This window comes from Ochotona princeps, chromosome 20 (genome assembly GCF_030435755.1).
Source record: "Ochotona princeps isolate mOchPri1 chromosome 20, mOchPri1.hap1, whole genome shotgun sequence".
Taxonomy (NCBI): Eukaryota; Metazoa; Chordata; class Mammalia; order Lagomorpha; family Ochotonidae; genus Ochotona; species Ochotona princeps.
The window spans coordinates 21,285,302-21,313,201 of NC_080851.1; the positions used below are offsets into that span (position 1 = coordinate 21,285,302).

At 36.6% G+C, this 27,900-nt stretch overlaps 1 protein-coding gene across 1 annotated transcript in view; it reads right to left on the reverse strand.

The window, feature by feature from the left end:
* The window catches only part of SEPTIN7 (septin 7), a 42,792-nt gene that overhangs the window by 3,525 nt on the left and 11,367 nt on the right, over positions 1-27,900 (reverse strand). Inside the window, exons 3-11 of the mRNA XM_004582370.3 lie at positions 27,562-27,668; positions 22,411-22,511; positions 21,401-21,535; positions 15,922-16,039; positions 13,903-13,995; positions 12,777-12,873; positions 11,561-11,612; positions 8,807-8,932; positions 2,683-2,818 (exon numbers count right to left, since the gene is read on the reverse strand). Coding sequence (XP_004582427.3) covers positions 2,683-2,818; positions 8,807-8,932; positions 11,561-11,612; positions 12,777-12,873; positions 13,903-13,995; positions 15,922-16,039; positions 21,401-21,535; positions 22,411-22,511; positions 27,562-27,668 — 965 coding nt within the window. The remainder of the gene's footprint in view (positions 1-2,682; positions 2,819-8,806; positions 8,933-11,560; positions 11,613-12,776; positions 12,874-13,902; positions 13,996-15,921; positions 16,040-21,400; positions 21,536-22,410; positions 22,512-27,561; positions 27,669-27,900) is intronic.

Here is a 27,900-nt window from a genome sequence, read left to right on the forward strand (position 1 = left end):
TCTCTGGCTGTTGTAGCTGTCTGGAGATGTAATGCGTGTATCTCTGGCTGTTGTAGCTGTCTGGAGATGTAATGCGTGTATCTCTGGCTGTTGTTGCTGTCTGGAGATGTAATGCGTGTATCTCTGACTGTTGTTGCTGTCTGTATACCTGTCTTTGCAATAAAAATAAATCCTTAAAAAATAAGTGTAGGCTAACCATGCAGACATAGTTCAGACAGCAGTTGCTCTGGAAGAGAAGGGGGACACAATAGAGGGGCAACAGTGACTTCGACTGAGGAGTTGGTGCTGTCCTATTTTTTAAGATGAGTTACAAGTGATGAACACCTACAAGTGTTCATCCTATCTGCATTTTTATTACAAATAAGCAATTATCCTTTGTCTTACGTGCATGTAGGTAAAAGTACAAGTCACAATCCCTCTATTTATTCTATGGATTATCCTGTTATATTTAAAATTAATAACACTTCCAGTATATTATCACAAAACAGCTATCACAAAACTAAAACAAGGGTATGGTACAATAGCCTAGTAGTTAAATCCCTGCCCTGCAACTGCTGAGATCCCACTTGGGCGCTGGTTCATATCCTGGATGCTCCACTTCCCATCCAGCTCCCTGCCTGTGGCCTTGAAAAGCAGCTAAAGATGGGAAAGCCTTGGGAACCTACACCCACATGGGAGACCTGGAGAAAGCGAATGGAAGATCTTTTTCTCTGTATCTCCTCCTTTCTGTATATCTGTCTTTCCAATATAAATAAACAAATAAATAAATCCTTAAAAATCTGATCAACTCTGAGGATGTAACAGATCTGAATTTCCCTAATGTATTTAGACACAAATATTATTACATCAGTGAAACCATACCAAGCAGATTTTATTTTATTAAATTTTATCACTAAAGGGTATTTTTAAAAACATTCCAGTGCTCGCTTTGGCAGCATATATAGTAAAAGGGAAAAAAATTCCATACAACTGTCAGTTTACAGTTTTAAAAAACTTTTAGTTTGGTAAAAGTTTTTAGTTGTGGCAACAAATTTCTAATGAAAGAAATTCATGGGACCGGCACAATAGAGTAGCGGTTAAAGTCCTCGTCTTGAACGCACCCATATGGTCGCCAGTTCTAATCCCGGAAGAACTGCTTCCCATCCAATTCCCTGCCTGTGGCCTGGGACAGCAGCTGAGGACGGCCCAAAGCTTTGGGAGCCTGCACCTGCATGGGAGACCTGGAAGAAGCTCCTGGCTTCAGATTGGCTCAGTTCCAGCCGTTGAGGCCACTTGGGCAGTGAACCATTGGACAGAAGATCTTCCTTTCTGTCTCTCCTCCTCTCTGTATATCTGACTTTCCAAATAAAAGTAAGTTAATCTTAAAAAAAAAGAAAAGAAAAGAAATTCATAATAAAATTTTCAGTTCACCCATAGTTTTTTTCCCTAGTATTCTGACATCAAGCCAACTCATCCATGGAGTCTTACATTGTATTTTTCTCTCTCTTTTTACCTATGAACTGAGGAAAATATCTCCAAGGTTTTCAACAGAAATTAGACGTGGGGTCTGTGCTATGGTGTAGTAAGTTAGGCTCTGCCTCTGGTGCCGGCATCCCATATGGGTACCAGTTTGATTTCCGGTTGAGTTCCACTTCCAAACCAGGTTCCTGCTAATGAGCCTGGGGAAGCCACAGAGGACAGTGCAAGTCGTTGGGCCCCTGTAACCACATGGGAGACCCAGAAGAAGCTCCTGCCTCCTGGCGTCAGATGGGCCCAGCTTTTGGCCATTGTGGCCTTTGGAGAGTGACCAGTGGATGGAAGACCTGTGCCTCTCCCTTTTCTCTTTGCTTTTCAAATGAAAATAATCTTAAAAAACAAACATTAGATGTATGCCCGAACATCTAGGGGAGCTGAAGGGAGTAGCTATATGTGCTATGCTGTTGGGTTACTACCCTACCAATGCTGTAATACCGGCAATTACTTTGACACTATATTGTAAAAATAAAGCCCGACTTGCTTATAAGACTATCATATAGGGAAAAGCACTGTGACATAGTCAGTGAAGTCAGCGCCTGCAATCCCATCAACCCGTATGAGCACCAGGTTTGGGTCCTGGCTGCTCCACTTCCAATACAGCTCCTACTTCAACCTTACCCAGTCCCAGGCCACTGCGGCCATTTGGAGAGTAAAGCAATACATGGAAGATTTTTCTCTCTCTGAAACTCTGCCTTTCAAATACATAAATTAATTAAAAAGAGTATCATAGCCCTTCATTTTCTTTGTCTCTAATACATGTAGGCATGTCCTTATTTCATTAAGGCTATTTCTTTCTTTCTCATTCAAATACAAATAATTATAACCCATTACTATTATCCCATCATGAGTGTTTAAACAACCACTCAAAATTGTGATCAGCAGTTTTCTTATACCGCTTATATGGAATTACTCAATAGTTTCCTCATTCATAATCCAAACTTAATCATTGTAAGTCTGACTAACTCACTGTTAAGTATTCTTACTACTATGATATTCTTCTCCTACCTGGTATACCATGTCCAAGCACTCATATTTCTCCATTCCATATAGTAGAGCACTAAAGCAGTATTTCTTACGGTACAGATTGTGTTATCTGTAGGTTTTACCGAGACTGCTATTTTAAACAGAGTAGTATGTCTGTAACGATGGGCTGAATCCGGCGATTACCTCAGCTTCAGAGTCCTTCAGCTTTTGGACTTTTTCTTTGACCTTCATTTCAAACACCTGCTCCATCTCCATCTCCATCTTCTTCATCTTAGCTACATGCTCCCTTCTCTCTTCTTCCATTTGTGCCAGAGGACTCCTGTAATGAACATTGAAGGTTATCATCGAACACCTAGAAATGAAAACTATAATGCATAACTCGTTGGTAAGTGAATTGGTAAGCTAGGAACAACTCTTAGGTTTGCAGAATATTTCTAGACTCTTCAAAATAACTTTGATGCTCCTGAAATTCATTTCATTTAACTTAATTATTTAAGGAACTTTAGGCTTTAAAAGATGTTCAGTGATTCATTCTCTCTCTCATATACACAATGAGTAAATAAATACTAGCATGAAAGCCCATGGATTCAAGTGGTTTTGTACAATGGTGCTCCACATTTCACACTCAGCTACATTTGTAGGTGAGCTTTATGGCAACACTAGTAAATAAGATCCTGCCCTACTAAGCCCCAAAAGTGAGAAGCAAAATGGGCTCCATGAATTTAAGGAGCTCTGAAAATTATTAGAGATAACCAAACACTTCTCTGACTTTGTAGCCAAAACACATTTACTTCGCCTCTAAATACAGTCTTTTGACCATTAGATTACCCATTTTAAACAGGCGAATTTTATCTCAACAAAATGGCCTTAAAAAATAATTGACTCATGGCTTAACAGCTTGAACTGGGGGTAGACATTGCGGCACCAGTGGGTTAATTACTGCTTGAATAGCTAATGCTTCTTGGAAGGCAACAGACAATGTTCCAAGCACAGGGATACTTGTCACGGAGAGGAGACCAGGATGGTGTGTTAGACTCTTAAATTGCTTTGCCAACGCGGCTGCTGCAGGCAGAGAGAAGGATCTGTCTCCCTGCCACCCGACCTAATAAACATGGATGTACACATATATTTTAAAACTTGCATTTTATCCATAACTTCAAAGTAACTTTAACCCGATTTGACATACCCTGATCATGGTTACTTCTCTCCTTCACAGGCTAAATATCTGACCATCACACTACTCTTCTCTAAGACATTAAGAGTGTTAAATAACAGAAAGAAGAAGCATTACCATCATTTTTTTCTTTAAAAAGTGAATGAAGATAAAATGTACTGCTGTGATTAAGATGACTTATTGTTGCAATTATTATAAATTAAAATGTTATCAGGGCCCGGCAGCGTGGCCTAAGCGGCTAAAGTCCTTGCCTTGAACGCCCCGGGATCCCATATGGGCGCCGGTTCTAATCCCAGCAGCTCCACTTCCCATCCACCTCCCAGCTTGTGGCCTGGGAAGGCAGGAGAGGACGGCCCAATGCATTGGGACCCTGCACCCACGTGGGAGACCCGGAGGAGGTTCCAGGTTCCCGGCTTTGGATCGGCACGCACCGGCCCGTTGCGGCTCACTTGGGGAGTGAATCATCGGACGGAAGATCTTCCTTTCTGTCTCTCCTCCTCTGTGTATATCTGACTTTGTAATAAAAATAAATAAATCTTAAAAAAAAAATTAAAATGTTATCTAAGGGTATTTTTTATGCCAAAAGAAAATACTTCCATAGGCAAACCTACAGTGTATTTTACCAATTAAGCCATTAATCAGAAGTTCTGAAAATGAAACTGAGTCAAGGGCCCGGCAGTGTGGCTTAGCGGCTAAAGTCCTTGCCTTGAACGCCCTGCGATCCCATATGGGCGCCGGTTCTAATCCCGGCAGCTCCACTTCCCATCCAGCTCCCTGCTTGTGGCCTGGGAAAGCAGTCGAGCAGGCCCAAGGCTTTGGAACCCTGGACCCGCGTGGGAGACCTGGAAGAGGTTCCAGGTTCCCGGCTTCGGATCGGCACAGCACCAGCCGTTGCAGTCACTCGGGGAGTGAAGCATCGGACGGAAGATCTTCCTCTCTGTCTCTCCTCCTCTCTGTAAATCTGACTTTGTAATAAAATAAATAAATCTTTAAAAAAAATGAAACTGAGTCAAGCACACAAGCTTAGAACTTAGAAAGTTGCAGTTGAAATAAATTTGCAAGTGAATGAGAATCTTCTACTAACATCTTGTTCAAGTTCATGATGGAGCTCTCTGAGCTCTTGGACAGTGTTACTAAATATGCACCTACTTCCCCCCACTCCTCTACAAAAGTATTTCAGATCTAGAAAATAATTTAGCATAACTGTTCTTGAATTTACAGTCTTCAGTAATTGAACAAGTATGTATTAGCAAATCAGATTATCCAACAACACTGCTGTAATTTGACAAATAATTCTAGATAACTAGACTAAGCTGAAGCCAGGAGGGGGAAGTCAATTCAGCCCCGGGGGCAGGTGGTGGTGGTGGTGGTGTGTGTATAGACCCATCTCGTTAGTCACCGTCTGCTTCCTCCAGGGTGTGTGTGTGTGTGTGTGTGTGTGTGTGTAACCCCATTTTGTTAGTCACCATCTGCTTCTACAAGGAGCCAGAAACTGAAGCCAGGCACTTCAAGGTAGAATGCAGCTCTTAACCACTTGGTTAGATGCTAGCCCTGTATTATGGCTATCTTAAAGTTAGATATATAGTCTTCCTCATTAATAAGCCATCTATGGTTATTATAGATAATTCATGTACTTATAAAGAATAATGGGCCCATGAAAAAGTTAACAAATTATCTAAACACTAGCAAATTATTTCTACAGTCTGACTTAAATAGGAGATTGCAGAAAAACAAGCAATGTTTTAAAATCTTTTAATCAAAAATTTAAACGTTTAAAATACCTAAATAGTGGGCCTGACACAGTAGCCCGGCTGCTCCACTTCCCATCCAGCTCCTTGCTCGTGGCTTGGGAAAGCAGTAGAGGATGGCCCAAACCCTGCATCCCTGTGGGAGACTTGGAGGAGGCTCTGGGCTCCTGGCTTCGAATCGGCTTAGCTCTGGCCATTGCATCTGCTTGGGGAGTGACCCAGCAAATAGAAGATCTTCCTCTCTGTCTCTCCTTCTCTCTAGAAATTTACCTTTCCAATAATAAATAAATTTAGAAAAATCAAAATAGTAAAACTGATTATTTCATATATGCTTTCAACTGGATCCCATCTAAAACATCAAAAGACACTGACTTACAGCACATTCAGAGGAAGCCAGGTGGCAGGTGCTGTGCTGCAGAGAACTAAGCCGCTACCTGCAAGGACATCTCTCCCTGTCGGAACACCAGTTCAATTCCTGGCTGCTCCACTGCTGATCCAGCTCCCTGCTAACAGGCCTGGTACAGGTGTGTGGGCCCTGCCACTGCCACAGGATGGAGTTCCAGATCCCCGGCTTTAGCCAGGCCCAGGCCCAGTCCTTGCAGAACCAACTGATCAAAGTTTTGCCTCTCTCTCTCCGTGCCTTTGAAATTAATAAAACAGATCTTAGAAGAAAAAAAAAATTAAGCCCTACTAAAAGAAGCAATTAAAGATAAATGTATAATTTCAAACCAAAATAATGAAGGTATTTGCCTGCCCTAATCAAAACTTAATGACAAAATATGCAAGAGCTAGTTAATTTATTTCTCAACCAGAACCTCATTTGAAGATCCCCTGTATACTGACACAAGTGTTGCTTAAAGGCAATGAGAAATCAGGCCTGCCGGCAGTCAGCTGTCAAATCAATGACATTATTATCAATTCATTTTGTTTTGTTCTCCAATTGCCTACAGAGGCCCTCTCTAGGGAACGTAAGAAGTAACAAAGAAAGCAGTAAGTGGCAGTTTAGCAGGAGCAGAGCCTAGCGAGGTTATCAAACAGCAGACTTGATTCATGGACTTCCAAGAGTTTCTGCAGCATGACCAGTTTTAAGACAATCAATTTCCAGATACTCAGTACCAAATAAACTCTTAACTAAAATAAAGAATTCACAGCTGACAGACTGCCCTCCCTTACTTTCAAGAACACCTACTCCCTACTCCCTCTCACCCACTCCTGCTGTGAGATTCAGTGTCCAGGCATATATAAAACCCCAGGTGACAAACACAGGCATCTTCCCCGGTGATTAGCACACAACATAAACCTAAAAATCATCTGAAGCTGCCAGCATTAAGTATTTTTAAAGGCAAAGTGTTGGAGACATGGTTATCTGGAACCCCGTGAACAGCTGGAGGATCGCCAATCTGTGTGTCTTGATTCTGTCTTTTCATTTCTAGGATCCTCACAACCTCAATCTTTGCAATCTTTGGTGGGAGCAAGACAAAGGGAACACCAGTGAGACGTCTTAACTCAGGTGCAAACCTCACACATTTCAATCAGTCTTTATTTTCTGTAATTCTTGGATATATAGTTAGCAGTAAATAAAATCACTTTGTATTAGCTGAAAAACCAAAAATTACTAAAAATGACTTAAAAGAACTGGAATTTTTTTGGAACTGCTAATATTATTAAGACAACAAGAAATACAATCAATGAATGAAAGTTCCAATCATTTCATTTAAATTCACTGTTATTCAATAATATAGTACACACCTCACTTATCAAACAGGTATTTTCCAGTTAACTCAATCTATAAAACTTCTAACACAAAATAATATGCTAGTTCCTGTCAAACGTTTGTCTTTTTTCAAAGGCAAAGTTTAGTCAGGATTCGTTTCATTAGGATATATTCAAGGTCTTCACAAAGTTCATAGAAAACTTTCTCTTTTAATTCAATTCTCTATGAACTTTTTGGAGTTTCTTCACTTTCAAGGAAATTTTACTTTCTATGGTTTTCACAAGTAGCTCACACAGCATTTATATGAACAGAAAAGTTTTTATTGACATTATAAGGTTTATTTTTTTTTCTCTGAATTACTTTATATGTATCCAAAAGCAGGAATAAACTCAGAGTACTGTTTAAAAGCCTTGCATATGTTAGAAATGTGAGAAAAATAATTTATGTTTAGGACATAAACAAGTATTTAAAAGGAAAACCTAAATATTCAAAGTGCAAAAATGTATGTAAAATATATATCATATACCTTCAACAAATTGAAAAATTATCAGTTTTGTGTATGTTTTTATTCCAAATAGATATAAAGTTCATAAGCTAATGAAAATGTTTAAAGTAGGTTAGGATATAATGATAGCATGAATATGATGTATTCTTATATATCTGGGCTAAATAAAGCTATTTAATAGAAAATTTGCTAAGAAAGTAAAGCCTTACCTTTTTCTCAAGCACTCAACCTCACAAAAATAAAATCACGAATTCTACACATAAAAAAAGGACATTTTTGTACTTCATTAAACAATATATTTACTGCACCAAAAAACAGGGTAAAAACTACTTTGAGATACTGTGTTTTTCATTTTTATAGATAATAATCCTTTGAGATCATCTATTAACACTGGACAAAACCTAGCAATAAACACGTTACTGAAAAGTTTTCGTTACAGTTACGATCTTCACCAATCCCTAGTGAAAGGCAAGCCGGGCACACACGGAGTTCACTGGAATGGTACTGGTCTCACCAAGCACCACTGCTTCTTCACGGAACCACCACGTGGAGCTGGAGGGACAGGCTCACCAGGGCAACACTACACGCTGGGTAGTTACTAACATCACTTTAATAACCAAAGGAAGAAATCCACACATGTAGCTAATTCACTGCTTGGAAGTATGCAACAGCAAAAGAGGAGGTAACCAAGAATATACTCAAGTAAATATTCCTTCTTTTGACCCAGCCTGTCCCTCGTTTCATTAAGATATGTTATGTTAGTAAACAATCTATCAAGATGATTCAGTTTGAAAAGCAGCTGGTACGAAGCAGATGCTCAATGGCTATTTTCCTTAAAGAGTACATTAGATGGGTTAGTGACTGCTCTTTTTCCTCAAAAACAAAACACCACCAACCCTGATTTGTTAAAGAAGCTGTCTGCTCTCTCAGATGTCTACTATATGAAGTATAAAGATGGCAAATGACCAGAAAACAATGCACGACTGTTTCACCAAAGAAACAAGAAAATAAAATAATTCCTTCAACAATTCAAAAAAAAGTTTGACAATATAAAGTTGCACTGTTGTGCATTCAAACATTATCCAAATTTCTGAGTAACCAGAAGAAATTTGATGAAAATGAAACAATATGATTATTTTATCTGAAAGAAAAAACGATATACTTACTTAGTCAGCTGCCCTTTATTCTTGTTGTTATCAACTCCGTTGTAGGTCACAGCTGCCAGTTTTCTGCTCCTGTAGTTCTCATAGTGCACATTATTGGTGACATCTTTCAAGTCCTGCATGTGCGTTCTGGCATAAACAGCAAGAGCTTGTTACTATTAGCAAGGCTTTTATGCAACAGCAAAATCTTTCAAAAAAGATTTCAGACTTAAAAAGAGCATTATTCTTAAGGATAACAGCATTCTTTTTTATCTGTCTTCATTTACATTCAAAACAGATCAAGATAAAAGAACAGACTTGAAAGAGATTTTAAAAATGCATGGAAACAACCCAGATTCCCATCCAAAGAGGACTAAAGAAGCTACGGTAATCCCACGGAAAAAGGAAAAAAAAAAAAGAAGGAAACTATGGTATATCTACTCCAAGGAATACTACTCAGCAATTAAAAAAATGAAATTATACTATATGCAACAAGACAGTCCCAAATGGACAAATATCACATATTCTCTCTGATTTAAGACAATTTTCACCCAAAATACAAAATCTTTAGGTAAAGAAATTCACATGTATTCTCATAAATGATAGTGTCATAGAAACCAGAGTACTGGGAAACAACGAAGACCCCCCCCATTAAACTGTTAATAACCTTGATAACAAGATTCTCTATCATTGCCTACACCTACAATGTCACGGCACATGTCAGGAGCAGAATGCTGGAGTTGGGACTGCAGCTGAAGGACAGTATTACTGTACAATGCAGGGGACTCTGGGCAGCGTGAGGGAGGGAGGGGACAAGGAGGAAGATGGGGGAAGCCCTATGCCTATAAAACTCTATCATGGAAAGTAAAAATTTAAAACTTGAGATTTTTAAGAGTCATACATCTCAAGGCACCTACTGAAGAAGACCTTTCTATGATAGTGTTCTTCTTTGTAGTATGTATTTAATTTTACTGGAGAAGGAACAATAAACTGAAGATCATATAAACCTAGAAGATGCTGCTTTTTTTATTAAGCAGTGGTAATATCTGAAGTTTTAATAAATTAATGAATGGGGGGGACATTTCAGATAATATTTCAAGCTGTTTTTAAACTCAGAAAATTCACAGTAAATTTCTTCTTATTCAATCTGTTCCATGATTGCAGTATTTGATTAAGGGAACTTCTATCATATGTAAGGTATATACTTGGAGACAAGCCATACAGTGCATGACTTCCCTGCTTTTTAACAACCTGCGATGTTAAATGCACCCGAGCTATTCTAAAGCTGTCCTTCACCAATGCGGTGCTTCTGGATACACAAGGCATGGCAGTGCCCTGTGTCACCTGACCCTTCCCTTCCTTATCACACATTCCACCTGGAGCTCTCTACATCAGCTCTTTTCCATCTTAACCACTTCACCAAAAATCCCTTCTAGGAGCCAAACATATAGTGCTTTTCTCCTCCATTACGTCAAGAAAAATATCTACTGTTACTTCACAATGCAGCTCCTTGAAACACTCTCTTCCCCTTTGTGAATAAAATGAATGTAACATTCAATTACTTTTATACATTTCCTGTTATCTGACATTTACACAGTTTTGAGTTTTTTGGTTTTTTTTGGCCTCTAGTCTTAAGTCCGGGTTTTTCAAAAGTCTCAGCTCTTTTTAAGTTCTGTCCCTTAATACAGTCATCTTCTTTATAGTTATAATAATTACATCCAGAATTCTACCACTCTCTACTTAAGCCAGGCAGCAGCCATTTCCTACCACATCTGATGGCTGAGGGTGAACAGTTCATCCCAATTTGCCTTTGCTCTTCTCTCCGAATACTTCCACTGCCTTGGAGGCCCTCTTGTCAGACTTGATGAAAACACACTTCAACACATAAGTTTCTCCTTGGCTAATTTCCTTGCCTTTTCTTGTCACCATGTTTAAAAGTGTCATTATATTACTTCTTCAACTATATTGTCAAGTTTCCACTTCAAAGGCCGGGCCATCGTCTCTCACATACTCACTAGTGATAGTAAACAGGAAGTGAAAAGCCTAGAGAGGCAAGATGAATGTGCTAAGCGAAAACAGGGCATGAGATGAGAAGATGAAAGAGCATGAAAACCCTAAAATTTTACTTCCTACCCCTTTTCTGTGCCTTTTCAACAAATGCTCTAATCCTACTAAACACTATCTTCATGATTTCCCCCCTGCTGCTGCTTTCTGAATTCAAATCTAGGTCCTTTCATCAGGATGACCTCACAGTCCTCTGTCACAGGCTTTCTCTTTCAGTTGTTGTACAAAGTATAACTTGGGCATATTTTCACATTGGCTAGGATATCAGTTTTCCTGATTGTGTTCCAGTACACCAGGATGCTTCATTGACCGGGTAGTATGCTATGCATCATTTAGCATTCAAACACTGGCTTTGGACTTAAAAACTAGACTTCCCTTCCAGTTTTTCCAGTTCTTGATATTAGTCAAGAAGAGCCTTTCCTAGTTTACCTTCCATATACTTACTTCAGTATTAAACTTCAACACTAAGAGAGTGATACAAGTCAAGCAATCTTCCTATGAACCCTATTTAACTTATTTATAGTATTTTTGCTAATGACTTCAAAAGCTTCAAGAAAGGATCCAAGTTTTCTTCATATATGTGTACTGCTAGAATAAAGATACTAAATTAATTTAGCTACATTTATAAAAGAAAAAATACAACTCTGTCCAACTGCACCCTTATTTGGAAAAAGAAAAAAAACCTTAAGCCATTTTTATCATATTAACACTTACCTTATCAACATATTTCTTAGAATTGTAAAATCACAATGTTCACCATTTTCAACTGTAGGAAAAAAACAGACCAATGATTTCCATTAAAGCTAGACCTTTTTCAAAGGTAATGCCACACGAATTTAAACAGAACAATGATAAAATATGCGAAACAGTTTAGTTCAATTTTTAATGAAGGTTTAACAATAAAATAGTAAGCTACATAAGGCCATAACAGATACTTACACTATACAAATGAGCTCTGTGGAAATCACCAACTTTGAAATTTTGAATGGAGAAATCACATATTTTCACATTAGTAGAGAATAAACGTAACACTCTACCACAGAATACATTTTTAAAATTTAGTAGTATGGCTTGTGGGGAAAAAAGACTACTTTTGAAAAGTTTATTTAAAGTAAACAAAACGCAAAGGAAGCCCAAAGCTACAAATTTCAGTATTTTAAAACAATGCACTGTTAAAGATAATAATCAAATACTGCTTTATGGGGAAAGAAGACACTTTAAACTCAATATAGAAAGCAACAGGGCTTGCATAATCTCTAAGTTGTATGTAAGTTCTAAAATCACAGCCTGGGTAAGATACAGATCTGGAAACAAGATACAGGTAAAAACAATGATGACTCAATAACTTACTATACAAGCATTGAGATTAAAGCAATATCACCGCAAATCTGAGAAAACACCCCTGCTGCCAAGAGGGCTCTGGATGTCTGATGTTGTATTTTTATTAGTATTTAAAAATGACAAAAATGAAAAGCAAAATTTTTTAATAATGAAAATTCACGATTCCAAAGATGTGCTGTCAAAAAGGAGCTTTTGTTATGAGTAAAGACGACCATGAATATTTTGGGTGGGCTTATAAATGTCATTTTTAATCATTCTTGAATGTCCCTGACTCATCTGGAACTCAGAAGGAACAGACCTTCTCCCTAAACAGTCCATTTCATGCAGTTCATTAGATCTTTGGAAGCAAACTAGGCCCCAATAAAAGACCCTGACCCTGAATTACACATTTTCAAACAAGAAAATAAAAACTGATTTGATGGAACAGGGCTAGTTGGTACGGCAGCAACACTCCATTAAACGTTATGATTTAACTCTGTCTTGTCTAACTCTGTATGATACAAGATCTCTAAGTACTTATGAGGAAAACAAGGCTACTGTAACATCTGTGAGATTTTAGAAATAAATCATTCCCTGAAGAAAACCTTACCTTCAGCAACACCCCAAGGATACTGTCTTCCTCTGACTCTTTTGCCATTAACTTCAATGATAGTATTACTACCTACCACAGCAAGAGGTAAACGGTCCTATAAAAAAAACCAACAAAGTATCCATGTTCACATACTCACAAATTAAAGAATAAAGACATTACGTTACTCAACAAAGTAGGGGGAAAAAACCACTCTCATTAGCTTCTGCATTTACTTTTATAGGACATCCAAGAAATATTTAGCATATTTTTATCATATGGTATTTACTACCAAGGTAAATAGTAAATACAATTCTATTATTTCTAACAATTGAATAATAATAATAATAAGGCATATAATGGTCAAACTAGATCCTAAAAACATCACTCAGAAAGGCCGTCCAACTGTGGGCAGGGGAAGGGTAAATAAACATACAAATGCATGTGCATTCATAGGGAGAAACTGCCACTTGTGACCAGCCTATAACTTTAATCACCAGTACCAGATACATTCACGAAGTTGTAACCCAAATGTGCAAACTCAAGTGATTAGTCATGTATTTATCCAAGCCAATTATGAAGGTCAAAATCTTTCCAAATACTTGTGGCTCCTAGAAATATTTAAGCAACTATTTAATAAAATTTCAGAAATTCTTCATTGGTTAGGTACAAACATTTCATTATCCCAAATTAATCAGAATACTTGCTTATACTTTGTCATTATTCCATATATTGATTGTTGATCCAGGATATTTTAATAAATACAATAAATTAAAATGCAGAAAAGTACATTAGTATGGGCTTGGTATTTTTTTAAAAGAAATTATTTTTATCTGGATCTTTAATATTAAAAATTTCCTTCATATCACTTTAAGGGTGAAAATAACATAATATAAAATCAAATCATTGACTACCATCTGAGCTGGGACTGTGTTATTCATCTTCCCATACCATACAATGCCTTTTAGTACATAATAGCTATTCAAGAAAGTTGATTGAAAAGTTGAATTCAACAATACAGAACCTCCCAATTCATTCTACATGTATGCCAACTAGTTAAAATTCTGGTATTTTAAGTATTTCCTAAGTATTAGATACATTTTTTGGGTCCCAAAACACTTTAGTGTGTATGTAGGAATCAATCTACCTTAATCTTTTTAACAAGCTTATTCTCTTCTTCATCATCTGTTTCTGGAAATTCATATATCTTAATTTTATGTTCTTGGATTTCTTTCATTATCTAAAATGGAAGACATAGTTAGCCAAAGAGTAACACACACATTTTCCTACATGAGTTCTCAATTTCATGTCTTTAACAGTTTCTCAATGATTCAAAAATGTAATCTAAAATCAAAATTACATGTTGGTCTTTAACTATAAAGTTAATACATAAACTCTAAAATTAACTTGTGAAGTGTCAACATCATATGGTTATATATCAAAACAGTTCCAAAACGACCTAAAATCCTACAGCTTTCTACAGTTGTTTTTTATAATAGTGGCATTATGACATTCATTTACCGTAACAAAGGCTTTCTAGCTATAACTCACCAAATGTCTTATTTAGCTAAATTAACAGGACTGAAACGCACTTAAAATTTTTAATAGTCTCTGGTAAGCGTAAATAAAACTAAATATAATATTGGCCTTAGGAGAAAAAGCTATACTTGTACATCAGAAAAATATTTCAGAAAATATATTACATATATACAAATCAAAAAGGAACAAATAAAAGATTAAGCAAAAACAGGAAGAAAACACATCCTAGAAAAGAAGCAGCTCAATTTATTTGGAATAAAACAGTATAATTATTCTCAGCACTTTTACAAAAAAGAAAATTGTACAAAAATACAATGTGACCAAACCCGAAAAAGATCATTACTTATTGATCTTTTTTATCTTCAGATTCTCAGTACAAGTCCAAATCAAGACACATACAATTAAATATATTATATAATCAGTATTAGAAATTTATAAAAAGCATACGATTAATAGCATGTGACATAATGCTTCTTGTAGAAATGAATAAAAAGCAATGCAATAAAGCATTCTAAAATTATATAAATCTAATTTTGAGTAAATTTTAACAGGTTTTTGTAATGAGTTTCATAATATTCTAAAATTTAGTTTCAAAAATGCAAAAGAAAGCATTTTACTTCAAAGGAGACTACAAAAGTAGTAAGAGACAATAAACCCTCGGCATTCACTTCTGATTCTGATACGACATTGCTGTGATATAAAAAAAACAACACTACTCTAAAATCAGGGATTATAGAACAAGAGAGAATCCTAGAAATTAACTCCACAGTTCACAAAATGTGACATACAACAAACTAAACATATCAAAATGAGGAAGATTCTCACTATTTAACTTGGTATTAGTGATCTAATTCAGTACAAATTTAGAAAAACGTTTGTAAGATATCCCTTAAAACAATGAAAACACATTAATGCAGAAGGAGCAAAAGAGAAAAAAAATTCTTGTGAATGTAAGCAAGAACTAAATACCCAGAACATTTATATTTTAAAAGTGTATATAATTACATATAAGCAGTATTAATTATTATCTTTCAACAAGACAAAGGACTTGAAGAGGAAGTTCACAAAATAGGCTTATTAAAAAAAATTGAAAAAAAAAAGTCTTTCTGAGAAATAAGATGAAGAATTATATATAACACTAAGATGAAAAATTATATATACCACCCAGAAAAGTTTCAAAAATAAAAACGATAAACACTGCTCTCAAGGTTATAAGGAAACAGAGAACACCTGTTAGAAAGGGAATTCAAATGATTGTAAAAGCACCACAAAACAATGTGAATAGTTTGAATACAAAGAACCAAAAACATAATCAGACTCTTTGGAAGAGAAATCCTTTCTGAAAATTTATTCCAAGAAAAAAAATTCGGAAGGGTTTAGTGTGGTGGTGGTAGTGGTGGTAGGGTAACTAATCGAGACCACTGAAAACAGCCATCCTAAAAACTAACAAAGGGTAAGGCATGCTCTGCTAATGGATAACAGCAGTGCAGAAAATTATTTTCAAGAGTTATTCTTAACATGATAAACAATGACATAGTAAAATTATGAGAAATGGACTGTAACATCACATAAAAAAAACTGACAATAATCTAATACAAAAACTCAAGAATCAACTCATCTTGCTCACCTGTTTTTTAAACTGCTGGCATTCCTCTGGTGTGAGTGTGTCTGCTTTGGCAATAAGTGGGATGATGTTCACTTTTTCGTGCAAACGTTTCATAAACTCAATATCCAATGGCTTCAGTCTGAAACACATAAAACTTAATATGAGTAAACTGATCAATTCGGGTGGGGTAATAGACTCTTTACATCCCCAATATTACATTAAATACAGGAGAAATATTTTACTTTCCAGAATGTTTTCTGAAAATACATCATACTGTAGAATAGGACTTCAAGAAACAACAGAATAGATAACTAGGCATTCCAGACTCTGCCTTGAACCCCTCATCACAGAGGTTATGCCCAAAAGAGGAAGTGGAAAAACTAGAAAGGTTTCTAATAGAATTTCCTGGAATTGCCAATATATTGGGGTAAGTCAAAATCTGCTGAGTTTATTTTTTCACTACAGATGCTCTCAAACAGAATCTTCAACATTCCTTTCACTGACTACAATGTGGGTGCTGCCTCTATTCTGCCACTACACTGTGAAGACCATCAAGGGGGCTAACCATCTCTAATTTTCTCATTGTGTAGAATCCAACATTACCACCTTGCAAGCTCTATTTTCTTAAGGTACTTTCATGATCTTTGTTTATAAAGCAGTCCCATAAAAGGTAGATTCTTCAGAATTCTTTACTAGGCTTTCTCTTCTTACTCCATGTTCTATAGGATTATTACAACTATATATATAGACTATTAGAACTTCATAACCAGCCCAGATCTAACTCTTAAGTTCCAAATCTGTGTTTATCCAGTAGACAGGCTACTTGGGTAACTCATGGACTCCTTAAAACAAAAACTCATCTTGCATTTCTATTTTCTCTCCTCTTTCATCTCCTTTATTTTAGTGAATGGTATTTAATCCATTTGATTACTTAAGCCTGAAATCTAGGATTCTTCTCCATTTCTAATGATTCACCAACTCCTGGTAAACAAACACATATGTTTCTCTCCATTTTCATTGCTTCTTTTTTTTTTTTTTTAAAGATTTTATTCATTTTATTACAGCCAGATATACACAGAGGAGAGACAGAGAGGAAGATCTTCCGTCCGATGATTCACTCCCCAAGTGAGCCGCAACGGGCCGGTGCGCGTCGATCCGATGCCGGGAACCAGGAACCTCTTCCGGGTCTCCCACGCGGGTGCAGGGTCCCAATGCATTGGGCCGTCCTCAACTGCTTTCCCAGGCCACAAGCAGGGAGCTGGATGGGAAGTGGAGCTGCCGGGATTAGAACCGGCGCCCATATGGGATCCCGGGGCTTTCAAGGCGAGGACTTTAGCCGCTAGGCCATGCCGCCGGGCCCTCATTGCTTCTTTAAAAAGACTTATGTTTGTCTGAAAGGCTGGAAGCAGGGAGCAGTTGGGGGGGACTGACAAGAGAGAAACTGAGTATCCATCTGAGGGTTCACTCCCCAAATGGCTGTAATAGCCACGGGTTGGGTCAGACCAAGGCCAGGAGCCAGAAACTCCATCTTGGTCTCCATACAAGTGGCAGAGGCCCAAGTACTTGAACTATCTTTTGCTGCATTCCCAGACACATTAAACAGGAAGTTGGATAAGAAGTGAAGCAGCTGAGATTTGAACCAGCAATCTGAAATGGTATGCTTTCATGGCAAGCAATGGCTTAACCTGCTTAACCTGTGCCACAACACCAGTTCCCACTTAGATCATTTTTACTTTAAGCCACTGAGATCTCTGGAACTGATATGTACATTTAGTCCATTTGGTTTACCCTCAAATCATCCACATTGCAACCACAGTAGTCTTAATAAAACCAATTTTAATGTGAGTCATTTTCCAAGTGAAAAACTTCAGTAATTTTTTAGTTAGTGTAGCCTACAAGACCTGCAAGAATCTGGATATTGGAGCTGGACTCATTTTGTAGTATTTATGTTCCACCACGGAGGTCTATAATTTCAACTGCTACCACTCCTCTACCCCTCTCTGGACCTTTCTATATTTTTACTCTTCTTGCCCAGCCCAATTTCTCCTCATCCTTTAGGATCTTGCTTACAAACATTTTAACTCTGGAAATCTTTTTCTGCCCAAGCCATATAACCCTTAATATGCTATGCAATGCCTGTTTGTTTTTCCCATATTCTCACTAAAGATCCTCTAGGGCAAAATCTTTGACTCATTCACCTGTATCCACAGTCTGATGTATATACCGAGAAGTGGGAGAACTAAGGTGCAGACTGACAAAATCCCCAGCAGGATGCCCATTATATGTCCATTATACTGTAAACCAAAGAGGCTGCTGTAAATTTCTTCATGTCCCTTAACAACTCTACATGAAAATCAAATAAAGTCCTTATATCTAAAATATATCACAGACTAAAAATCAATGCTCCATAAGAACAAAACAAAATGAAAACATTTTGCATGGGAAAACCATTTAAAGAAGTATTCCTAACTTTTTATGAAACCATAAGAAAAATGGAATTGAAGTTTAATTTTGCTATTACTTTTATTAACTCATACTAGTAAGTTGCCTGGCATCACATAAAGAAATACATATATATAAACATATGTATTCAGAATTTGATAAACTAGGGTACAACAGTAATTTTTTTAACAGATCATTATATCTACTAGTTAGCAGAGAAAGAGAACTGAGGTAGGAAAGAAGCAAATGTGAGGAATTAAAACTGCCTCCTACTCTAATTCTCTTCTTTTTCTTTTTTTTTTTTTAATATTTTATTATTATTGGAAAGCCGGATATACAGAGAGGAGGAGAGACAGAGAGGAAGATCTTCCATCCGATGATTCACTCCCCAAGTGAGCTGGTGCTGTGCCAATCCAAAGCCAGGAACCAGGAACCTCTTCCAGGTCTCCCACGTGAGTGCAGGGTCCCAGTGCATTGGGCCATCCTCAACTGCTTTCCCAGGTCACAAGCAGGGAGCTGGATGGGAAGTGGAGCTGCCGGGACTAGAATCGGCGCCCATATGGGATCCCGGGGCGTTGAAGGCGAGGACTTTAGCCGCTAGGCCATGCCGCCGGGCCCTACTCTAATTCTTTTCTAAAGTTCCTTGGAATTTGACATTGGCATTCAAAGAAAAAGGAATAATACGGGAAATAGAATAGTTTAAGATGAGTAGCCTTGCACTACACACATATTATCTGTGCCCACTTGTTGGTTAGCACACTAATGTTAACTGAAACATCTGGAAAAAAATTTAACCTTTGCTTTTTTAATGCAAACAACAGAATAAATGCTAAATACAAGTCATGATCAATTAATTTTACCTCATACTTTTATAGTTAATTTCTTATTTTACAGTTATGAAACACTTAAATCACTACTGCCTCATTAAGTTCATACCATATGAATTATATAAAGGTATAAGCTTCGTTAAACCAGTGAAAAAAAGCAGTTAATCAAAATATTAAAGCCAAAATACAAGTTAACAAAACTTTGTAGGTAAAAGAAAAATAGTAGCAATACTTGTTAGTAGTTCAACTTTGAACAAAGATTTAAAAATAATTATGAACTGGGGAAATCAATGTCTTAAATATCAAACTAGAAACAGATAATATTTACATCAGCTAAAATTCAATTTTAGGATAAAGAGTAAAACCTGAAACAAATCCAGTAAAATCCTTTTGCCCTTTTAAATTAATACACAAATTTCAGAAACTTACAAAAGTCAATGGCAGAAAACATTTAGTTCACATGCAGACTACACACTGAAACTTTTTCCTCTCTCCACGTAGTTTTTTACTGGCTTAACTTTTCACCAACAAATTTAGTTCATAAATCTTGTTCTTAACCAAAATAAAGTCCTTTATAGAAATTCTAGAAGATAAACCCACATTAGAAGGTAAAGACTACATTTAACATCAATGTCTACACTAACATAAGTGACCAAAGTGTAAACGATACTTATTTTCTATAGGAGTATAGACTTCAAAGGGAAAATTCTCCAGAAAGCTCACAAGTGACTGATGTTTTTATAAAGGGGCAATCAATATTAAGAAAGAAAATTTAAATGTACAAGTTCTGACTCAGTTTTTAATTTTATAGCAGTTATGAAGTTATTGTAAGTTGGTCCTGAATCCAGTAATCACATTTTGCAGAATAAGGTGGGAAGCACTGAAAATCTATGCTGACCAATATATGATTATTCTAAAAACAGAACCACTCTGCATGAAACTCCACAGACTACCTGCTCAGATACAATACAAAGACCATGATTCTCATTAATAAGATGCGTGCATTCTAAGTCTGTAGTTATTTGGGCTCTGGAATTCTCCACATAAAATTTAGTGTCTCATTCTGTCAATCCATAGTATCACATACCAATGGGAAACTTTTTGCTCTATTTCTTAAAACAGTCCAAACTAAGAAACTGTTCAAAAGCCTATCTGTACACACAGGCAAAAAAATTTTGAACTTCCATCCTCTTGAGACAAACAAGAAATGGCCAAAACCCACCAAATATCATTTGAGCCATAAAATTTTTTTCTTAAAAAAAAAAAAAAAAAAAAGACTTATTTCCCATGCAATTTTAAGAAATAAATTTTCTCCCAGGGGGAATTGGAAGAATGTGATTTCATGAGAATTACCAAAACTTGGAGAAAGCCCAAAAAGCTAAAATAATAAAATTTATTTTAAGCTGATGAATTTCTGTCAACTTAAGTACAGATTCTCTGCTCAGTGGACTTTTAGGAAAAAGGTTGACCAAGCTAAACTAGAATGACAAAAAAAAAAAAAAAAACACATTTAAGAAGATACACAAACACTCATAAAGAAGATAAAATAGGAATCAGCTTTATGGGAAAGAAGCAGGAAACAGATAAGAAAAGGAAACTGAGAATCAATTGGTTTGCACAACTGCAGGTTGATAAACGACTTTCTGCTACGTAGTCTGACGACAGTCTAGTGGTCCCTTTCTTTGCAGAAATAGTGAAGTAACAACCTGGTGGCTGAATGATAATTGAGTTTGCCCAAAGATTAATTATCAACATCTGAAGTTGATAATGACATTCTGATATATCTATTCAAAATGAGAGAAATACATAGAAGAGAAAAAGGGATACAAGCTAACTACTGTCAAATTAAATAATCAGATCTGACGAATGTATAGATACTTGGATCTAAAGTGCTAATAAAAAAAGGTTAGTAATAATGATATCTAACAATGTGAATGTGAAACTCAGGTGCAACAGAATGCAGACAGATTTGCTGAAGAGATGGCACAAGAAAGCATGGGCACATTTTTTGATTACAGTCTGTAGCAATGTAAACAAAATCGCTTTGAGATTCCTTAGAATATGCCTAACCCTCACTGTTAGGCTACACCTCCTTAGGTAGTTCTAACACTGGTAAAAAATTTTAAAATGGGTATAATTTTGCATCCTCCAAAGAGAGAAACTGCATAGTATGAACATAAAAGTAAATAATAAAAATTAAAAAAAGGTGCTGGAAACATAATGGTACTGACCCATGTCCTGAAGGAGCAATGAAGTATAAACAACACTGCACCCTGTTATCAGGCATCTGGCGTCTGTTCACTCGAGATTCAGCATTTAGGTAGTCCTCGAACTTGCTATCAATGTAGTCGATAACAGGCTGCCAGCTACAGAATACACCAAAACAAAACCATTAGTTGACTCTACACAGGAATGAACCAATATCTGCTAAAAAAAAAAAAAAAATCATTAATATTTTTACATAGGCAAAATCAATTGAGCAGAAGACAACTCAAATTATCTTGTATACTGACTTAACAGGTATGCTACATTGAATAAACCTTAGTTCAACATTTTAAAACTTCCAAAATAAAATAAAATGAACTGCGGTGTGCCAAAACACAGCCAAATAATATGGGCAAATTGATTGCAATAAGCATATTAATGTTGAAATTTTAAAATTATGAAAATAATTTAATCCAGCTTTAAATTTCAAATGAACAAACTGTACAAAAACTTCAAAATGAACTTTACACAGATCTTTTAACAGCTGAATGAACATTATCTAAAAAGCAATGCAGAATTGAAAGAAAAATATAGAATGCCTACAAAATCCCAAGATAATTACTTCAGGCTACAATTTCAGAGGTTTTTTCCCACTTCAGATTTACAGAAAAACTAAATATCTACATAACAGGTTGAAATAAGCATGTATTAAAAAAATTCACACCAATATTTGTGTTATAATAAAGCAAAAATGTTTTAAATTCCTTGTACTAATGACAAGCCTTCTTTTAGCAATAGCTGCTTAAGATTTTGTCCTAAAAATAATTTTGATATGTATCAACCACATTTCACGCAGCTGGAAATCAGTTCCAAGTACATAAGTGACACTGTCACATGAATAGCAAGTATTATGAACCAAAGTCATACTCCTTGAAGTTTAGTGGCCTCAGCTACAATACAATTTTAAAATACTGATCAGAAAAATTCTAAGTATCTTGTTACCCAAAATAAGGTGGAACACAGGACAAACCCTTACCAATTACTGTTATCCACTGCATCTCCAAATCCTGGGGTATCAACTATTGTGAGCAGCAACTGAACACCACCTTCTTTGATTAAAACTTTGGATTGTTCCACCTGTAAGTTATTGATATAGATGTTAATATCACATATTGTATACATTTTTGAAAATGGTTAAGAGGGAGAGACACTTGAGTTTATTGGAGCCAATTGGGAAGTTGCTGGCAAATAGCCTGCACACCTCCAGATTTTCATCAGAATCAGTAATGGTAGGCACCGAAAGTCCTGGTTATTCAAAAGAAAAGCACACATGTAAACAGTTTCTCATCTTTTGGCAAACCCATATTGAGTTTTGCATAAAGGCAAAAGAATCTAATAACTTAATCACTAAATCCACACAATACTAATGTAATCCAAGTGTACACCTAATAATACAAAACCAACTAGCGTGATTCAGTAATTCACAGGGTTCTAATGAGATTAATCAGAGAAACTCATTAGTCTACCATTTATTGTCCACATATTTCTGGACTATCTCATCTAATTTGCTCTAAACCAGCTATTCATTTCCTCAGCATTGCTATAATCACATTTGTGTTTATGTTCTGGCTAAGACTCAATTCTCTTCTCAAAGGTGATATTCCACATTCCTGACAATGCAATCAGCAAGTTCAGGCTGTGAAAAAAATTATATTTTTAACTGATTAAAATCTTGAGTTCTCAATTGGATTTGAATAATGTTTGGTCTGAGAAAGGATATTAGATTTAAACAATAGGTCTTAGCACAATTTAAGATTTTCCATAATAACTTCAAGCTGCTTTTCAGAAGGTATGTTATCATTATCTTAGGCAAATGCTACTGCTAATGTAAACTATTAGTCTTCAGGAGCCTGACAAAAAGCAAACACAGATCCAAAGGGAAATTATTCCTCCTGAAAAACAGAAGTCTTCCTTTGATCACTGAGACAAAATATAATTGTTTTAAACTATCATCTCTGGGCCAAGTGTGGTAGTGCAGAGGATAAAGCCCTTGCCTTGCACATGAGAGGATCCCGTATGGGCACCAATTGTACCCTGGCTGTTCCACTTCCCATCTAGTTCTGTTTATGGCCTGGGAAAGTAGAAAAGGATGGCCCAAAGCTTTGGGGCTCTGCACCTGTATGGGAGACCCAGAAGCAGCTCCTGGCTCTTGGCTCCTGGCTTTGGATTGGCTCAGCTGCAGTCACTGCAGCCACTGGGGGAGTGAACCAGCAAATGGAAGATCTTTCTCTCTGTCTCTCCTCCTCTCTGTATATCTGCCTTTCCATTAAAAATATATAAATCTTTAAAAATAAATAAATAGACTATCATCTCCCTGGGGCCAGTGTGGTGGTGTATCAGGTTAATCCTCTGTCTGCAGCACCAGTATCCCATGTGGGCATTGGTTCATGTCCTGGCTGATCCATTTTTGATTCAGCTCCCTGTTTATGGCCTAGGGAGGCAGTGCTCAAGAATGGCCCCTGCACCTGTGTGACAACAAGAAGAAACTTCTGGCTCCTGGCTTTTGTATGGCTCAGCTCCTGCCATTGTGGCCACTTGGACAGCAAAACAGTGAACATAACATCGATCTCCCTCGCTCGCTCTCTGTATAACTCTGATATTCAAGTAAACCAAATAAACTGCAAATAATTAATCATCTCCCAATTTTACTCCAAACCATCTGAATATCTTGTAACTAAACAAAGTTCATTCTACCATTAGTAATATGCTATATACAAATAGCACACCTTTATGTAACAGCTGAAACTTTAATATTTCCTTGTTTAAACAAAGCACTTTACCAGTTCTTTCACTGACTTGACAAGAAAAATGAAGATGTATATCCCACCTAGTTTAAAGAGTTTATTTACATAGCTTCCTTTTTCCTTTGTCACATGCAATTCTATATATCCATACATGGTCAAATGCAAAAGGAAACACATGGAAGAGATCCAGAAAACAACTGTAAACTACTGCCACTCTCAGAATCCAACTGTATCTTATCATCTGGTTTTACAAGTATCCTCATGGGATCCATGGAAAACAAACTGGTCCAAGGTCAGGAATTTCAAACTTTCCTTAACAAATCTACTCCAAATGGCTATTTTCCCATGCACTTTCCTTATGCAGGTCACATCAGCATATTTTATTGTATCAATCAGAGTTCTCCAAGATTAAATGTACAACTGAAAAGCAAAAGAATGAATCAAAGGTATTTTCAACTACTTCTCCCAGAAAAAGAAATTAAACTAAAGCTCACTGAATGGTTTACAAAGAATTCATTTTTTAAGGTTTCTTTTGGCTTTCTAGACTCCATGAATCCAAAACACTCATTTTACTAATATCATTCAGTTTTTTTTGGTTGGAGCGGTGCAGGGAAAATCTTCAGTGTTTATGATACAGCTTCAAAATCAGAAGCATGTTAAAAGTTAAAGTTTATGAGCCATTAACCAACTAAAAAGTGTTATTTAGTTAAATACATAAAAGTCTGAAGAAAGAGTTAACCAAAAACTTTTGCCAAGAGCTTAGCTCTGCCTACACTTACTCAGCAGAAGGTGGCATTACAACCAAAGCTTTAAAGAGATTAGTCTGAGATACTCCACTCTGCTGTTAGCACAGCTATTCTCATTATTTAATGCCTTAAAGGACGAGCATCATCATAAAGCTTTGTCATGTTCCATAGGGAAGCTAAAACCAATGGTCAGTAGTGGAGTGGTATCATAAAAACTACTTTCCTCTCAACCAGGTCAGAACTAATTTATTATGAAAGTTGATGCACAGTCCACCTGTTCCCATCAACTCCTCTCTAAACCACTCCTTCTCATCTCCCTGACTCCTCACACTGAGACCTTAAGCTAGGTTGCCTTTATCATTTTCCTTTAACAATCCATTTCCCAAACCTTCATTAACCTATCCACCCATCTTTCTGTTTCTATACCATGAAATTCACAGCCATCCATCTCAGTTCCTTTCCTAATATGGTTCTTCCTAAGCCCATTAGCCACCTCTCCCATGTTTGCCACTATATTGATCAAAGTAACTTATTTGCACTTAAGATAAGGAAGAACATTTCCAATTTATTTGAATCAGCTCTGAGCCTTCTCCACAGTTCAGTGGACTAGATCTCCTTCCTAAAACTACTCACAGTATGTTAGAGATCGTCACTTTTTCATTTTACAGTTCTTGACAACTGTTTAGACTACTTCCCCTGCCTTTTAATTTCTTGTCTCTCAATGACTGACTCCTTAGTCATTATATTCATTTCCTTCATTGTCACTTGGTCTCTATCCCTACTACTTCTCGAACATCTACCTTTGCCAAAGTCATCTGGATAGACCCGAACAGCAACATCTTTCCCACTAAATCATAATTTACTTGTCTGTGAGATCCTTGAGAAGTTTTCACTGTGTCCAGCTCTGTTACAGTCCCAGAAACTTGCATTAGAAGCATTCAAATGTCTTACATGAATGGTTCAAACAATTATCAACACCAAGCCAACATCAACAGGACAGTTTCCTAATCTTGCAATATAAGATTTTTTTTCCGTGCATCTTCTAAGCAAATCATTCTATGAGTGGAATTGACTGTGTTCACATTTTCTCGCCTCCCTAATTTTTGTATCCACCTAACTCAGAATATTGATTTATAGGACTTCACATTCCAAGCTTACTGATCCTGAATGTAAATAACTAAATTAAAAGTTTATTTCCTTACCAAGGATTAAAATTTCCAACACAGCTCACTAAACAAGTGATGCAGGAACACATTTTTAAGTCTTAAGCACAAAAATTCTAAAACAAAGAATAATTTTAAATGAGTATTTACTTCCCAGAACTAGTCCTCAGGAATCTAATTACTAAAGTGCATCCTTAAATTTTGATGTAAGTTTCTACTCAGAATATCCAGCTATTGTTACACAGAACGTACTAGGAATAATCTTCATCTTTCAAATCTAGCTCTAACCATTACTTCCTCAATGAAGTTATTTTATCTTGTTTCACACACTAAATTTTCAAAATCTGGGGTAGTATTTTCAGCTTGATTTGGATACCCTTGTTTCTTTTCCTTTTTTAAAAAAGATTTATTTTTATTGAAAAGGGCAGACAGATCTACAGAGAGGGAGCAACAGGGAGAAAAACCTTTCATCTGTTGATTTATTCCCCACATGGCCACCATGACCAAAGCTGGGCTGACCCGAAGCCAGGAGCTTCTTCTGGGTTTCTCATATGGATGAGGGTCCCAAGGATGTGGGCCATTCTCTGCTGTTTTCCCAGGGCATAAACTGGGAGGTGGATCAGGAGCAGAACAGCCGGGACACAAAGTGATGCTCACATGGCACTTCAAGGTAGAGGATTAGCTTGTTAAGTCATGGCCCCAGTCCCTGATCCTCTTCCCAAAACATCAGTCACATTTTACGCTGGAAAGTTCACATCTTCAGTGTCATCATCTGTCATATAAAACATGATTCACCAGCTAGCATCACCAAGAAAATGGTGAGAAATGCAGAAAGTAACCCACTCAGGTCTATAAGGAAATACACATGAGGGAGATTCAAATGATATGAACACTGAGAAACACTCAGTTTGATGACACAAACAGTCTTACACACTTCTATTACTATTCAATTATGTTTTATCCAACTACTATACAACATTGTATTTAAATAAAAATAGCTTTTCTGTGTTTCTTCCTACACTGTCCAATAGAACCTTCTGTAGAAACGTCTACTGACGTGCCGCCACAATGGTGGCAATATATTACGGGTGGCTACTGAGTACTTGAAATGTGTAAGTGCAACTGAGAAATTGCATTTTTCATTTAATATTAATTCATTTAGAAAAATAAAACTTAAATTTAGGTGTCCACCTGTGGCAAAAAGCCACCATGCTGAAGTCTATCCACAGGGTACTGTTTAGTATGTCTTGAAGAAGGTTTTCAGCACAGATCAGACCGGTTCTAACCAAGGTAACTTCCCGGTTAACCACTTCTTATGTTTGCTTTCATCTTAACTTTCTGAACAGTAATGTATGCCACTTTACATGGGCAAAGGACAAATTTGCCTACTTGCAGGAAAGCATAATAAAAGTTACAACATGTGTTTTGTGTATAGTAAAACATTATTACTGATTAGCCTTAATGATATGCATACCTGTACAGTTTTTTTTATTCTATGAGAAGGACCTGGGTACTCTGGAGAATACAAATCTGTGAGGAATAACGAGTTGATTAATGTTGACTTTCCCAGGCCAGATTCACCTAAAAGAAATAGGAAAAAAAAATGTGTTAAATTCAGCTACATCATGTACCTTATATGTTCAACCAATGCTTTAATCAAACTTGCTTTTCACATATTTTTCTCAATGAGACAATGAAGCAATAAACTTGAAAGCACACTACAATATTCCTCTACTAGTATTTTACTCTGTTTCTATCTATTAGACTCAAACTCCAATGATCTTTTCAGCTTTACAATTTTTTTCAACTGTGT